Raw genomic sequence first — 17,280 nt, 5'->3', positions numbered from 1 at the left:
TGTATCATTCAGGAAGACTAAGTCTCTCCATTTCTTTCTTTCATTTGTCCATCTACCTGTCTTTCCATCTTCCCCATCCACCTGTATTCAAGAACTATTCATTAAGCACCTATTATATGCCAGATCTTTTGCTAGAGGCCTGAGGTATATAAGGCTGGCTGAAATAAGACCTCAGTTTCAGAACCTACAGTCTAGTGGGGCAGACAGACACATAAAATAGTTAGGCTGCATCACAAGTGATGATCTATAAGAAGCTTGAGCAGGGTACTGTGGGAGAATAAAGGAAAAAGGAGATTTCTTCTTTGGGGAAGGAATGCTCAGGAAGGCTTTCCTGTGGAAATACCATTTAATTCTTGAATGACAAAGAATGGGCTTTCTAAGTGGATAAGTGAAACAGACTCCAGGAAGAGGGCCCAGCCTAAGCAAAGACATGAGACAATGCACCCTGTGCTTAATAAAATATCCAAGTGACTGGGCAAGCAGAGTCTAGGGAGCTAGGGGAGGGGGTGAATAAAAAGTGACCCCTGGGCTTCCCTGGTGGCGCAGTGCTTGAGAGTCTGCCTGCCGATGCAGGGGACACGGGTTCGTGCCTCGGTCCGGGAAGATCCCACATGCCGCGGAGTGGCTGGGCCCGTGAGCCGTGGCCGCTGAGCCTGCGCGTCCGGAGCCTGTGCTCCACAACGGGAGAGGCCACAACAGTGAGAGGCCCGCGTACCGCAAAAAAAGAATTAAAAAAAGTGACCCCTAACGTAGGCTAGTAGAAGGTAGAAGCTGTGCTGTAAGTCTCCATTTAGCTTGTAGGCACTGTAAAGTCAACATGAATCTTCAGGGAAGGAAATGGGATGATCAGGTTTGGGTTTTGGAGAACCTCCAGGAGCAAGAGATGGGAGGGACTGGAGGTGGCGTGAATCTGGGGCTGCAGTAACCATTTAACAAGTTCTCATAATGGCTCAGGTGAGAGAAGATGAAAAGGTGATTGCAGTGGGAATGAATAGTTAGAAACAGATTCCAGAAACACTACAAAGGCCAAACTGACAGGCCTCGATGACTGATTGAAAGTGAAGCCCTTAGAAACAACAGTTGGGAATAGCTGACTGGAAAAAATCACCTACTTAGCGCCCCTGAGAAGGCAGCCATTCTAATTGCTAAAGCTAATGTCATTAAAAAGTGCTGATTTGCAAGGTGCACACCTCTTCCAAAGCCTCCTAACTGACATTTTCCACAGAATGGGATCAGTGAGGCTGCCTGTGTTCAGTTTTCATACTTTCAAAATCGGTAAATCTGAGGTTTTCAAATAGGGCATTTCAGAAGGGATGTTATTCTAAATTATTGCTATTACTTTCAAATATGCCAGTAAACAGAACAGAGCAAACAGCATTCCCAAGAGGGGAATATTCAGAACAGAAGAAAACAAATATTCATTTGCTGTCACTTGAGAGCATTTGCGCCTCTCAGGAGGTGGTGACAGCTATTTTCACCACAATCACCAAGAAAGTGTCAGTGCCCAGGAGGACAGCAGCCAACGTACCTCCTATGTGATTGGTGCTCAGGGGCAAAATCCCACAGAATTTTTTTCTTTAACAATTGATTTGCCATATTATTTATGAAAACATCAAAGTGTGCCAAGAACTTTGCATGTTACCTACCAGAATTCTGGGGGAAAGGGCCCTATTCACTCCAGCTGTTTAATATAACATAATGCATTTGGACCCAGGAATATTAATTGCTAGAAATTTTTCTAATAGCAGCAGTCCATCACGTTTGATTATGTGATGGAGATCAGTCACACACAGCAACCACATTCTTGGACCAATGAGGCAGTGTGTTTTTTCAAATTCCAAGCAAGTAAATAAGCAGCATGCCCTGATGTCTCTCCTACTGCATTTCTATATTGACTATACTTTATCAGTACAATTCTCTGTAACTCCTGTGTAAGTGTCAAGTTTTAGGAGACAGTGCTCCTTGCAAGTCAGTGTTCAGAGACCAGCAACATATGGACGCTTCTTAGAATTTTAGACTCTCAGACCTTCTGCATTAGAATCTGCATTTTAATTTTTTCACCAGCTTTACTGAAGTATACTTGACAAATAAAAATTGTATATATTTCAGGTGTACAACATGATGTTTTGATATATGTATAGATTGTGAAATGATTACCACAATCAAACTAATTAAGCCATCCACCACCTCACATAGTTATAAATATTTGTGTGCGGTGAAAACACTTAAGATCAACTCGCTTAGCAAGTATGCAATACAGTATTATTAAGTATAATCACCATGCTATACGTTAGATCTACAGAATTACTCATCTCTTATAACTGGATCTTTGTACCTTTGACCAATATCTCCCAGTTTCCCCCCCTCCACCCAACAACCACCATTCTACCCTGCTTTTATGAGGTTGACTTCTTTAAGGTTACAAATATAAGTGAGTGTGCAGTATTTGTCTTTGTGCTTAGCTTATTTTAAAGGCTCATCTATGCAGTCACCAATGACAGGATTTCCTTCTTTTTAAGGCTGAACAATATTTTATTGTATATACAACCACATTTTCTTTATCCATTCATCCACTGATGGACACTTAGGTTTTTGGGGTTTTTTTTTAACATCTTTATTGGAGTATAATTGCTTTACAATGGTGTGTTAGTTTCTGCTTTATAACGAAGTGAATCAGTTATACATATACGTGTCTCCATATCTCTTCCCTCTTGCATCTCCCTCCCTCCCACCCTCCCTATCCCACCCCTCTAGGTGGTCGCAAAGCACTGAGCTGATCTCCCTGTGCTATGCGGCTGCTTCCCACTAGCTATCTATTTTACATTTGGTAGTGTATATATGCCCATGCCACTCTCTCACTTCGTCCCAGCTTACACTTACCCCTCCTCATGTCCTCAAGTCCATTCTCTACGTCTGTGTCTTTATTCCTGTCCTGCCCCTAGGTTCATCAGAACCTTTTTTTTTCTTTTTTTAGATTCCACATATATGTGTTTGCATACGGTATTTGTTTTTCTCTTTCTGACTTACTTCACTCTGTATGACAGACTCGAGGTCCATCCACCTCACTACAAATAACTCAATTTCGTTTCTTTTTATGGCTGAGTAATATTCCATTGTATATATGTGCCACATCTTCTTTATCCATTCAACTGTTGATGGACACTTAGGTTGCTTCCATGTCCTGGCTATTGTAAATAGACCTGCAATGAACATTGTGGTACATGACTCTTTTTGAATTATGGTTTTCTCGGGGTATATGCTCAGTGGTGGGATTGCTGGGTCATATGGTAGTTCTATTTTTAGTGTTTTAAGGAACCTCCATTCTGTTCTCCATAGTGGCTGTATCAATTTACATTCCCACCACCAGTGCAAGAGGGTTCCCTTTTCTCCACACCCTCTCCAGCATTTATTGTTTGTAGATTTTTTTTTTTAGAAGATGTTGGGGATAGGAGTTTATTAATTAATTAATTTATTTTTGCTGTGTTGCGTCTTTGTTTCTGTGCGAGGGCTTTCTCTAGTTGTGGCAAGCAGGGGCCACTCTTCATAGCGGTGCACAAGCCTCTCACTATCGCGGCCTCTCTTGCTGCGGAGCACAGGCTCCAGACGCCCAGGCTCAGTAGTTGTGGCTAACGGGCCTAGTTGCTCCACGGCATGTGGGATCCCTCCAAACCAGGGCTTGAACCCGTGTCCCCTGCATTAGCAGGCAGATTCTCAACCACTGCACCACCAGGGAAACCCTGCAGATTTTTTGATGATGGCCATTCTGACTGGTGTGAGGTGATACCTCATTGTAGTTTTGATTTGCATTTCTCTAATGATTAATGATGTTGAGCATTCTTTCATGCGTTTGTTGGCAATCTGTATATCTTCTTTGGAGAAATGTCTATTTAGGTCTTCTGCCCATTTTTGGATTGGGTTGTTTGTTTTTTTGTTATTGAGCTGCATGAGCTGCTTGTATATTTTGGAGATTAATCCTTTGTCAGTTGCTTCGTTTGCAAATATTTTCTCCCATTCTGAGGGTTGTCTTTTCATCTTTTTTATGGTTTCCTTTGCTGTGAAAAAGCTTTTAAGTTTCATTAGGTCACTTAGGTTGTTTTTATAGCTTGGCTGTTGTAAATAGCCCTGCAATAAACATGGGAGTGCAGATGTCTCTTCAAGACACTGACTTCATTTCCTTTGGACATATACCCAGAACTGGGATTGCTGGATCAAACAGTAATTCTATTTTTAATTTTTTGAGGAGCCTCCATACTTGTTTTCCATAGTGGCCGTACCAATGTACATTCCCACCAACAATGTATAAAGGTTCCCTTTTCTCCACACCCTCATCAACACTTGTTATCTTTTGTCTTTTTGAGAGCACCCACTCTAACAGATGTCAGGTGATATCTCATTGTGGTTTTGATTTGCCTTTTTCCTGATGATTAGTGATGTTGAGCACGTTTTCATGTACCTGTTGGCCATTTGTCTTCCTTTGAAAAATGTCTATGCAGGTCCTTAGCTCCTTTTGTAATCTTTTTTTTGGGGGGGGGAGTGGGCTATTGAGTTCCTTATATATTTTAGATATTAACCCCTTTTCAGATAGATGGTTTCAAATATTTTCTCCCATTCTGTTGGTTGCCTTTTCATTTTGTTGATGGTTTCCTTTGGGCACAGCATTTTAGTTTGATGCATTTCCACTTATTTTTTTTTGTTGTTGTTGTTGTTTTTGTGGTATGCGGGCCTCTCACTGTTGCGGCCTCTCCCGTCATGGAGCACAGGCTCCAGACGCGCAGGCCCAGCGGCCACGGCTCATGGGCCCAGCCGCTCCGCGGCACGTGGGATCCTCCTGGACCGGGGCACGAACCCATGCCCCCCACACCGGCAGGCGGGCCCCCAACCACTGCGCCACCAGGGAAGCCCTCCACTTATGTTTTAATAAGATCCTGGGAGATGTGGAGTCATGCTGAGGTGTGAGAAGCATGGCCCAGAACAGAGATCACGATGGGCCTAGAATGGTTCTCCCAAACTCCACAGGCAAGCCTTTAAGAATATTTACATTTATAACAGAATAATACATATGCCTCTGTTTAATTGTTTGTTTACAGTACATAAAAAGAAAACAGACAACTATCTAAGGAAAAGAAGTAAAATTCTTCCCACTTCTTAGGAAGAAGATGGTTTTATCAGTTGCTTTCTTTTGGGAGGGTGTCAGGGAAGATTCAAGAAAAGATGAATAGAAGTTTATACACCATCATTTCTACAGCTAACATGTCCAAAATAAATTTTAACCTAATTTCCCCTGTGGTTCTGACATTTTGCAATTTTTTAATCTCCTTATACAGACACACCTTGGAGATATTGTGGGTTTGGTTCCAGACCACTCTAATAAAGCAAACATTGCAATAAAATAAGTCACACAAATTTTTTGGTTTCCCAGTGCATATAAAAATTATGTTTACATTATACTGTAGTTTACTAAGTGTGTAATAGCATTATGTCTAAAAAAACCAATGTACATACCTTAGTTAAAATTCATTGCAAAAAATGCTAACCATCATCTGAGCCTTCAGCAAGTCATAATCTTTCTTCAATAGTAACATCAAAGATCACTGATCACCATAACAAATATAATAATAATAATTAAAAAGTCTGCAATATTGCAAAAATTACCAAAATGTGACACAGAGACTTGAAGGGAGCAAATGCTGTTGGAAAAATGGGCCTGGTAGACTTGCTCAATGCAGGGTTGCCACAGACCTTCAATTTCTAAAAAACACAGCATCCGCAAAGTGCAATAAAATGAAGTATGCCTGTAGTTTTTTTTCTGCACGATATATCCCTGCATATATCCCTGTAAATTCAAGAAATTAGCCATAATTTCAGTTGAAGAATCTTCTGCCTAGTGATGTTTTATATATCCTTCAGGGTACCACATTAGAAGAAAATGAAATCTCAGTAAGGGATTATGGGGGCATAATTAAAACAGTGCTTTAAATTAAATAGTTCTACTAATTAATTTCATAGAACAATAGGCATACAGAAATGCTGGTAATAAAGTTTAGTCATCATATACCGATTACAAATAAAGATATTAATGTTGTAAACCAGAAGTAAAGGCCCATGACCTTATCATTTGGAGGAAAAATCCCACAAACAAAATGAAAACTCCCCCCCTCCCCAATTAAAGATTGGAACATAAATGATGAGCTCAAATATGATGGTGTACCCCAACCCCAAGCCAAAATATTCAAGACAAAAATTTTTTAACTTTATTAAATAGAATATGACTGTAATTAGATATAACAGCCACCCTCACATTTTATTTATTCTGTAAAAATACTTTAATTTGTTACAGCTCATTTATACCATAGCTTTTAAAATTTAATCTTGGAGGGCATTGTGGATTTTAGGGAAGGATTATGGGGGGTGGCACATATAAGGTGAAACATAGATGCTATTTCCCAGAATGAAGAACAATGGAGAGATAATTGCACTGTTTTTGTGTTTGCCAGTGTGTGTATGTGCCTCAGAAATTGCAGCTTCAGGTCAAGGATACAGAATCTTTTCTCCATAGAGGTTTCAACTGCTTTATAAACAAACAAACAAACACATATTTTGTAATCAACAAACACTTTTTGAGTGTATACTCTGGACAATGTACCTTACAAGACGCTAAATTGAATCAATTCAGCAAGTCCAAAAAAGTGAAACCTTGATATGTGGTGAGGATTTATTTATTTATGAGACAGGCAGATTCTTATTCAGAGAAATAAACATTTTGATGCCATTGATATTTATAACTCTCACAAACATCTTTTTAATCAAACTGTGTCCCTATAAGACAACACATGGGAGGACAGGTTTTAAGAAAATTGCGGGAAAGCCCAACAGGGCTTTTAGCTGCACTCAGGTCTTACCAAGGTCAAACAGCCAGAGAATTTGCTGTTTGAATCTCTCAGCAATAGAATTTTCCATCCAGTTCATAGCATGACACTAGGGGGCTTTTAACATCAAAGCATTATCCAGTTGCAGAAAGTAACTGCTCAAACAACAACTAATGAGGTCAGAAAGATCATCAGATTTATTGCCAAAGTAGAAAAAGGGGCATGATTTTCAGAGATGCTTTAATTAATGAAAAAGAAGGTAATTCCTTGAAAGCCCGGCAGTGGAGAGAAACCCACCAACATGCAAGGCTTCTCCCTGCCCACATTTTAGCCCGTATTAGACTCTGAATTTCTTTAGAATCATATCTCTAGCAGGCTTGGGTTTGGTAATCCACCCAGTTAATGAAAGCCTGTTCAGCAGAGCATTCTTTATTACCTTTTAATCTTTTTGAATTCTTTTGCCTCCTTCCCCAACAGAACATGTTTCAACATCTGTCTTGGGTCTATTTTCTCCTCAGCAACTCAGTATAAGCCTGGAGGGTGGCAGTCAAGTTTACTCACTGCCAGGCCAAGGATAAAAACATAAATTTGGGAGAAGTGATGTAGAACTTGATAAATAAAAGTGGAACCGACAGCTCCTACCCTCAGTCTCAGATGGGCCACCCCAGCATTAGCTGAAGTGCCCAGTAGGCTGATGAATCTGATGCAAGGGATCAATTCAAAGGCAGGAACATGGGCACCAGCTTAACTCAAGCTGTTGCATCCACGCATCTATCTGTCCATTCAACAAAAATGTACTAAACTTCTGCAATGTGCCTGGCTCAAGGCAGCAATACTGAAATAGTTCCTGCTCTCACAAAGCTTCCTTTTTCTATCCCTCAGTCCCTTTCCATCTATCTTACCAGGTTAAGTTTTATGTTGAACAGCACTAGGATTAATTTTTTACATCCATTCACTAGGAATTAGACCTAAAACCCTTTGTCATTCCATTTAAATCACCAGGTAGACATCAGCCAGTAACTGTCATTACTTCAAATTTAATACACAGGTAGCCCCAGGGTAAGGGCTTACATGTCATCTTCAGAAATGGCTAGCAGAACAAAATCAATCGTGGCTGACTATACAATGACAGGAAGCCATTAACAGTTAAGGCAATTTTTTTTCTCCTTGGGCTCCAGTAGACTTATGATTATAAATAGCTTCATTTGTAACAAGATGTGGTGAGCCCACAGGGAAGATTCAGAGAGGCTTGGGGCCCAGACTGCTTGGATAAGACATTGAGAAAATGACTAAATTACTGTCTCCATTCTGTCCATTAAGGGGATAAGAATATATATGACCAAAACGCTGAAAAAAAAAAAAAGAGCTAGAATGAACAAAAGCCATCTGGTTAAGTGTGCGGAGCCAGAACACACTTGATTTGAAATCACAGATCCATCACTAAATACCTTGATGAGAAATAAACATTTTTAAACCTCTTTTATTTCAGTTTCCTCTTTTGGAAAATTAAAGATAATAATTGTACAAATATCCTGGAATGATCATGAAGATCAAAATGAATAATTCACATCAAGCATTAGTGCCCAATAAAGGTTAAAAACAAAGCAAACAAAAATTACTTTCACCAATAGTAGAATATCCTTTAGAAGTAATAAGGTTATATAGCCTCTATTCTAACCTTCTTCACTAAGACATTGTAAAGACGAGTAGAATAGATATGAGAAAATGTACTCTGAATTCCTAAAAGAAGATGTAGTCTATATTTGTAAAATATTATCAGGATGAGAGCGTCAAGTTTATTATTAGTACATTCTAATGGCGGCTGGGGCTCTGGTGACTGGTTTAATTATCCTAATTCACTGTTTAGAAGCCATTAGCTCACCTGATGGACAGGTAAGCACAGCACTACAGGAGATGGAGGGAAGGAAGGGGGAAGGAGGAAGAACACTCACACTCCTCCCAAGTTGTAGGCACTATAAGAATTCTCAAGTTCTGTGCTTATGCCTTATTTACAAATTAAAATGCTATTTTTCTTTGTTGTGTTTTGGTAGTCGAAGTGGCTAAAATGCTAGAAAACCCCTTCCATCTTGGGCCATACCACACAAACTGGTTGTACAATACAATGCACTGAGCTCCAAACATGGAGATTGAAACCTCGATAAGAAAGGCGGCTGCTAGGGTTGCACTGCAATCCCATAACAATCTTTGGAGAGAAACCAAGAAGGAAGAAAAGAAAACTTTCTGTGTCTGTCTAGACTTCATCTCTTCAGAAGTAAACCTCATCTCCCAGGGTGATAGCAAGAGGGTGAGATTTCGGATTAGCTTCAAGGTGGCTATCTGCCAGCTCCATCTCATCATCAGCCTTCGCTTCCTCCCACCTATCTCATGCCATCATTACTGTTTTCAGCAGCTGAAAATAATGAGACCAGAGCCTGAGAAACCAGCTAGCAGACCACATTAGATTCAGCTCTTCACCTTCATGAGGATCAACGGCAAATTGTAAGTGATCATTGGTGAGAAAGTGACAAGTGATTTCTAAACTGTCCTCAGCAAATCAATCTCTCTAGCTAATCATCAATGACACTTCAGTAGGTGCTGGTATTTGGAATGAAAAGTTCAAAAACAATTATGTCTCCCAATCTGCCATCATGAGAAAGAGTCATTCTTGCTATTACAGAGAAAAGAGCTTGGAATGAAATATCATCAAGTAATAAATGGCTTTGAAAATATTTTTCAACATGTCTCTTAGAACTAGCATGTGCTAGCCCAGTATTCCCAAAATGTGATAGCCATCCTATTAGTAGTATCCAAAAACATTTTATGTTGTACATGGATGAAATTTTACTAAATGGTTATGTATTAATTTTAATATTTTGGAAAAAGTATAATTCTACATTAAGCCCAGGATTTCACAAGTATTTATTAGGAAGAAGCCATGATAAAAAAGTAAGTTGATTCAAAGAAAAGTATTAAGTGAATAGTAGGACAGGCACTCGTGGATACAGCAAAAACACAGGGAGGTGGCATGGGGATGACTCAGGATGAGAAGCACTGCTCTTCACCAGGCTTCTACCCCCTAGGACAAGGATTCCTGTGATTACTAAAAGAGTTTTCTCATCCTACTTCAGTTGAGAATGGTTGAACTCATCCTTTTTGACTCATTATAGTAAGCTAACTATGAGCTTCACATTACATGAGCTACTCTAGAAGAGCAGACAAGAACAGGGGTGCACTTGATTCTTACAGTCATGCTCAGGCAGCAGACCAAAAAGTCAGAGGACAATGAGGCATTTTTATGGCAGCAAGTCAACACAAAATTTCAAAAGTGTTCCTTTGGCAGAGAACATGGGGACAGGTCTTTCGGCTCAAGGGTGCTCCTAACAAAATACACTCTGCCCTCTGAGATTGGGTAATGTATTCTACTAATCTTTGAATGTCCTAAATAGCTCCATAATAGATGCTTAATAAATGTTTGAATAAATAAATAACTACCGGTATCTTAAATTTATGAATATTGCAATATAACATCATCAACAAAACTTCACATCTAGGTGCGAGGAAAATGTAGCTCTAGGAATGACACTTACCTTGGGCACAGTCCTCACACGGAACAGTATGTTTTGGAAGAAGTGTCCATCATTGGCCTGCAAGACTGTGACATCAGAAGTGCTATCCGAGCCGTCGTGAGCATACTGGAGAAGGCCCCTGGAGAGCTCACCCAGCCGGAATTGATAGCTAGGGGCTGCAGGCGACTGAAGTGTTTGGAGCAACTGGCCATGAAGTGGAGGATCGAGCACTTGGACCACCACATCCTGTGGGTTGTCGTCATCTCGGATGTCAAGCAGCTGAGTGGTGATGGTTCCCCTCTCTCCTCTGCTAATATGGAGAGCCTCATTCCTCAGCACATAGGGGGCCTGTGGAGTTGAAGGGAAGGAGGAGAAGTGAAGCCATTCGCAGGAAAAGAGAGGACAATCCAGTGGACCAGATACCAGCTGTGTGCAATCTGATTGCCATTTCTATGCTTTTTAAGGAACTCTAGATGCTTCAGCCAAGTGCCAAACTCTTGCATAATCACAGCATTTGTCAGAGGTGTAGTCAAACATAGTAATCACTGCAGAGGAGGTTACTTCACACCTGTGGTTCTGGAGATTTCTCAAGACGCTTCCAGACCATAATATTCATCAGGGGCAACCAAAGTGAGCTGCTTGCTTCCAAATCTCTGAAGTCTCTGCTGTCATGATTTACACTACATCCCCTGAACTACAACTGAGAGGTGAGTCAGGGAACTCAATTAGTTGTCTGCATTCAAGAGGGACTAACAAGAGATATGGAATTTTGGCATTTGTGTTGGGAGGTGAGCACTTTGCTCCAGGCTACGCTGCAGCAAGCTGACTTGGAGTAAGATACTTCGGCATTCTGAATTCCTGCTATTTCTGGTCCCTCCCTGTAATTTTCTTCAAGCTGTCTCGTCCATATCTTCAACGGGCCCACCCCAACTCAGGTTATAAAGCCTGATAAGATCATGGTCTGCGTAAGGCAACCACCTGGTTAATTCATGTGGCAAATTTTAATATGTTTTCCTTAGGATTATCAGGTTTCTCCCCACCAACTTCAGTAAGCAAATAAAATGTTCTTTCATTGAGATAAAAGTTAATGAACCACACATAAAAAAACACCCCCCAAAAAAAACACACACAAAAAAATCAAGGCAAGAAGCCAAAGAAAACGTTATCTTAGTTTTTAATATCATTTGAAGTTGAACCATCTAGGGCTTTTTCAGTACACTGCCTTTCTTTACTCCAAATGGCTTTCTTTTAACAATACCCCTCCTGGCCTCCTGGAAATTTCAATATCTATTAAAGTAATGTCTAGCTAGTGCATCTCTATAATAATCACATAATAGCTATAGAAGATAGCTACTCCTCATGATTCCTGAGAATTCAAAAGCTGTGACTCTATACATGGGAATGAATGGCCCCTAGGATTCTGAAAGAGGAGAGGTCAAAGGTGATGTCCAAATCCATAAATGGAAAAGATCAAATTAACTTACATGAGAAAATCTCACAGATGCTCAAAACCATATTGAAATATCACAGAAATGTAAAGAAACAAAAATAAGTTAAAATTTATTTCTAAAAATCCATTTCTAAAAAGTTAAAATGACAAAAGTTTCTCATATAATAAATAAAATAAAAATGGGCCATCACCATCTACTCAACTGATTTGGGGAAAACAAACAAAAATCAGGGAACCATGGCAGCTCATCATCTCAGATTAGGAAGTCACTTGCCAAAAGCTACCCAAGTCTTTCATTCACCTAATTAGAGTAACTATATTAGCACAAACAAAAAGAACAAAACAAAACATCTGAGCTTAAATACTGAGAAACATCTAAGCCAGTAAGTCCTTAGACTTGGTAGCCCTCTGACCCATATTTACAGAGATCATACATTTTTGCTTTGATTTAAACAAAATTCATACTCTTAGCCCAACCCTGAGGTCAAATTAATTTAGGATCAGTTTCTAATCATTCTTCAACTTCAGTCATCACTGAAGTGAGAATGCCACCAAGAATCGCTGAGCTGGGCTGTGAATACCATTTGGCAGCCACTTCTGGTTCAAATCTATGTTATCCCATAGTCCACGGTCTTTTTGCTTTTTTTTTTTTTTTTGGCTGCTCTGTGTGGCATATGGGATCTCAGTTCCCCAACCAGGGATCAAACCCATGTCCCCAGCATTGGAAGTGCAGAGTCTTAACTGCTGGACCACCAGGGAAATCCTCCCAAAAATCACAGTTTTAAAAACAATGATCTCATATCCCTCCTTGAACCAAGACTAACACACTACCAAGATCTAATGTTTAGGTAATCTGGGTTCCCCCTTGCTGATATCCTAGTCTCCTACTGTTCACAACTTAAGAATACATTGATCTTCCTCTTCCCTTTGCACATTGCAGCTGTTCAATCCTTCAAGCCCAGGTACTCAGAGCTTCTACCATGATTTGTATTCAGGACACATAAGTACAGCTTGACGGAGATGAGTGATGAGAACAGAAGAGCCATCACACTGAATTTTAGAGCAACTACCATGATTTCCTCAGACTTACGTTTGGCTGATGACCACACTGGCACTTCATTTAAATAAATCCTTGATAAGATCCTCTAACTACTGCCAACTGAGTTAAATGCAGTTCAGTTACATGATAGATAGGCAAAATAGGCAAACATAATTCCATATCCCTGAGAGAGAAATATTTAGACAAAACAAACCTATTTACCTATGAATAGGGAAGTCTTAACAACTGGTACAGCTTCAAATTATTCTGAAGGGCTAGTGTGAGATTCAGTATAGTAAAGTAAGGCACAATGTAATGGTCAAGAACACAGACTGTGTAACCAGATTCACTGGGCACAAATCTCAGCTCTCTGTCAGCTATATCACCATAGACAAGTTACTGAACCTTCCTGAGACTTAGTTTCCTCATCTGTGAATTGGGGATAATAATACCTCACAGGGCTGGCATGAGGATTACATGAGAAACATAAGAGTACTATTATGGATGTATCAGTAATTGTTTGTTGCTGTTATGACCCACAGTACTAAAAACTACTCCAGTGACATCTCATGAGGAAACTGAGACACGATTAATTCAGCTCAATCATTTTTGCTAAAACTACAGAAAATCTTGATTTGTGCTTCAGAATCAGTAGGCATGTGAAATTATTAATTGTGTGGCATTTTCTTACCTGTGTTGAAAATGCTTGTATGTTGATCAGCTGTGGCTCAGAGAAGAACTGCTGGTCACTAATTTTCAGGGAAAAGTAACCTTTCCTGAAAGAAGTCCCCAAGAAAGGAATGAGAAAGTACGATCATTAAATTGGTCTTTAGAAAGACAAGGATTAAAAATATTTTCACATTATATGCATATAAGCATTTGGATCTAACCACTACAGTAATATACTATTCATACAGTAAATAGAAATGACCACATAAAGATTAACATAGCAAGATGCAGGTAAACTACTGTATATTCTTCAATCTCATTATAACAATGTTTCTATTTTTTTTGCTCTCTATTTTTCTAAATAGAATATATAAAAGGTCGAAAAATCAGTTGTCAGGCCAAGACAGGTTATTAATATATTGAAGGCTACTGGTTAAGTTGGAGAATGGAAAGGAATCTTTCACTGTCTCTGACTAGTTCTCAGTGATTTCCTCTTCCCTGTGAATCCTCTCCCCAACCCCTGCCCAGTTCATGTGAGTGGACCCAAATAACACCATTAATAGTGTTTGCAAAGTTTGTGTTACATGACTCTATGGCCCAATCCTCCCTCCAGTCATACACATACACATTCAATGTGGACTGGACTACAGAAGGATGACTGATTATTCCCTGGAAATTTGGAACTGGCCTGACAGTGCCATTTGACTCTGGGGGAACCACAGTCTATCATGCTGATGAGAATGTGGAGCAAGCCCGTCTGTAGGAGGAAGGTGAATGTAGCCTTCGAGCAAAGAGACAGAGATGAGAGGAAGAACTGAGTCCTGCTTCCCATTTCTGGTTCTAACTCCTGGGCTTGCCCTGGAAGCCCAGTTGCCCTTGATGTGTTTGAGATCTGAGCCATACCTGCAGTGTTATAACAAGTCTTACAATTTTGCTTAATCTAGTTCAAGCTGACTTCCGTTACTTGCAACCGAAGAGTCCTAATTAATAGAACAAAATAAGACTCACTCTTTGCTGTGGTTTTTACTTCCTGTTTCAGCAGCTTCAGAGACTACTAGGTGGGAAGGTAGGAGCTGCCCACCTTCAAAGCCAAAGCAAGCTCAGAACTCACTTCGGGCTTGTAAGATGTGTGATTAATACATTATGGAAGGTTTAGAATTCTGGTCTATACTATAGGGACCATTGTTTGAAAGGTTCTTTAAAAGGCATTCATGGAACTAACTACTGAGACATAAAGAATGTGGATGGATCTCAAATGCATTATGGCAAAAGCCAGAAACAAAAGATTATATACCGTACGTGTCCATTCACATGACATTTCAGAAAGGGCAAAACAATAAGAGTGAAAAACAGATCGGTATTTGCCAGGGACGGGGAGGGGGGAAAGGAGTGCCTGTAAAAATGAGATGGGGGGAGTGACGAAACTGTTTCACATCTCGCTTGTGGTCTCAAGACTGCAAGACTATGTATATTTGTTAACGCACATAGAACAGTACAGTTGAAAATGGGGAATTTTATTGGGTGCCAATTATACCTCAATAAATCTGATTTTCTTTTTTTTGCGGTACACGGGCCTCTCACTGTTGTGGCCTCTCCTGTTGCGGAGCACGGGCTCCGGACTCGCAGGCTCAGCGGCCATGGCTCACAGGCCCAGCTGCTCCGCGGCACATGGGATCTTCCCGGACCGGGGCACGAATCCGTGTCCCCCGCATCAGCAGGCAGACTGCCAACCACTGCGCCACCAGGGAAGCCCCGTGATTTTTTTTTAAAAGAAAGAATGTTTGTCTTCCCTCTCATTCCATCATCCCTTTCATTTTCTGTCTCATTTAAATCCTGTCCCTCTCCACTCCCACCTCCAGACTTCAAGAGAATGCAGGTGATGGAAGAAGCAGAATGCAGAAAGAAAGAATGGTTACTCCCAACTTACTGGGGAAAAACGATCTTGGTGGCACTGAGGTTCCAATAACTGTGTTCAGCCTCTCAGCCTCGCCACCTTATCAGGGCCACTAGGACTGTATTTCCGAGTCACCTTGCACTCCACAGGGGCATTCCAACCCAAAGAAAGCCAATCCTAAAGAATCACGGTGGGCGTTTTCATGGGGACAAACAACCACAAGCTAACATGGCAGGTTGCCCCTTTTGTTTTTGTATCATTTAGAGACTTATATAATTTCCCTTTTCTATGAGTTTCTACCAACCTTGTTTTACTATTCCTCTCATTCTTTCTTTTTAAAAAATTTTTAGATAAAAAAGAAGATCCAATGTTAAAATGGGTACTAAAAAATAAAAAGAGTACTGAAAGAAATCCCTGCAAAATAGTTGCCACTCTTGGTCCCGTTTAGGGGTGCAAAGCTGACTCTGGAAAGAAACAGGTAGTGAGAGATTAAAGAGGTTAAACAGACAAGAGGCTTAACTTTGGTTTTCTCTGGAGCTTTTATGTATTTTACACACTTTTCACAAGTGATTCCGAGACATACGACTACAGGTATGGAGTTGTGTATATATGTGTCTATGTGTGTGTGATGTAAACACCTAAGAACTATACTTGAAAGAAAATGAATGAAGAAGATAGAGCACAGATTTGAAGAGTGATTCTATGGCATCAGACACCAGAGTTTTAAGCTCCATCTCTGGAGCAATATTTTCCTATGCAATGATCTTTTGCCCCTGGAGGATGGAAGCATGCCCTTTATTCCTAGTATTATTAAGGAGGCAGAAATCATAGCGGCTGAAGGCATATGGGGTGTGGAATCAGAGAGCCTTGGGTTGGAGTCTCAGCTCTGCATTCATAGGCTGTGAGGCTTGAGCAAGATTACTTACCCGCTCAAGGCCTCAGTTTCCCTATCTATAGCCTAGGATCATAAATATAAATAATTCACATAAAGTGCATAACACAATGGCTAGGTCACAGTTAGCACTCAGTAAATATTAGTTGTTCCTATTCCTGTTAAGATGGGTCTTTTGAGGTTACTGGCATCACTGGCTCTGAACTGCAATAGGGAACACGTGATCTACTTTTCTCCCCACTTAACTCCTAGCCCAGACCTTAAACATTTTTTTTAAAAATCTCAAATTTAGTGGTGACAGTAGAAGATATTCACCGCATCCTTTATCACTGTTCCATGGGTTTCAACTCCCTGTTTACACATGTAGTCCACTCTGAATGATCTGCACTAACGAAGCAGAGCAGGGTGAAGGATGATCCGAGAGGCTAATCTTTGGGGTGCATTCCCTGATTTCTCTGCAGTAGATTTACTCTGCTAATTATATGGCTCTATTTGCTTGGGTTAGCATTAACATTCAACTACATTCCTGAAGCACATGTCAGCTGGGGTGGGGAAGACAGCCAGAAGTGTGCTAGGCATCAGAAGAAAACTGGATCAGGCTTAAAAACGAACCACATTTAGTCCCATAAAGTGGACAATAACAAGTTAACCGTGACTTTTAGTTTCCTTCCAACTCTGAAATTCTAGGAACCATACCATACCTTGAAAAGTACGCACTCCGTCCTCTAGCCACTCCCTCCTCCCGGTATAGTACCCTAATGCTGAAGAAGCAGCTGCAGCATCTGGGTATATAAGCGATTTTGTTTATCCTGGGCCAAAAAACTGGGTAATTGTACTAGGAACTTTCCCATCACATCAGAGAATTACCCATAATTCTGCGATATAATAAACATGCCTCTAACAG

At 40.4% G+C, this 17,280-nt stretch overlaps 1 protein-coding gene across 1 annotated transcript in view; it reads right to left on the bottom strand.

The window, feature by feature from the left end:
- Positions 1-17,280, bottom strand: part of FRAS1 (Fraser extracellular matrix complex subunit 1) — a 461,640-nt gene that overhangs the window by 148,200 nt on the left and 296,160 nt on the right. The window contains exons 28-29 of the mRNA XM_081241677.1: positions 13,613-13,697; positions 10,454-10,780 (exon numbers count right to left, since the gene is read on the bottom strand). Coding sequence (XP_081097803.1) covers positions 10,454-10,780; positions 13,613-13,697 — 412 coding nt within the window. The remainder of the gene's footprint in view (positions 1-10,453; positions 10,781-13,612; positions 13,698-17,280) is intronic.

This window comes from Mesoplodon bidens (genome assembly GCF_964165515.1).
Source record: "Mesoplodon bidens genome assembly, chromosome: 1".
NCBI lineage: Eukaryota > Metazoa > Chordata > Mammalia > Artiodactyla > Ziphiidae > Mesoplodon > Mesoplodon bidens.
Note: the sequence above shows the minus strand (reverse complement) of the source record. Positions and strands in the feature narration are given on the sequence as shown.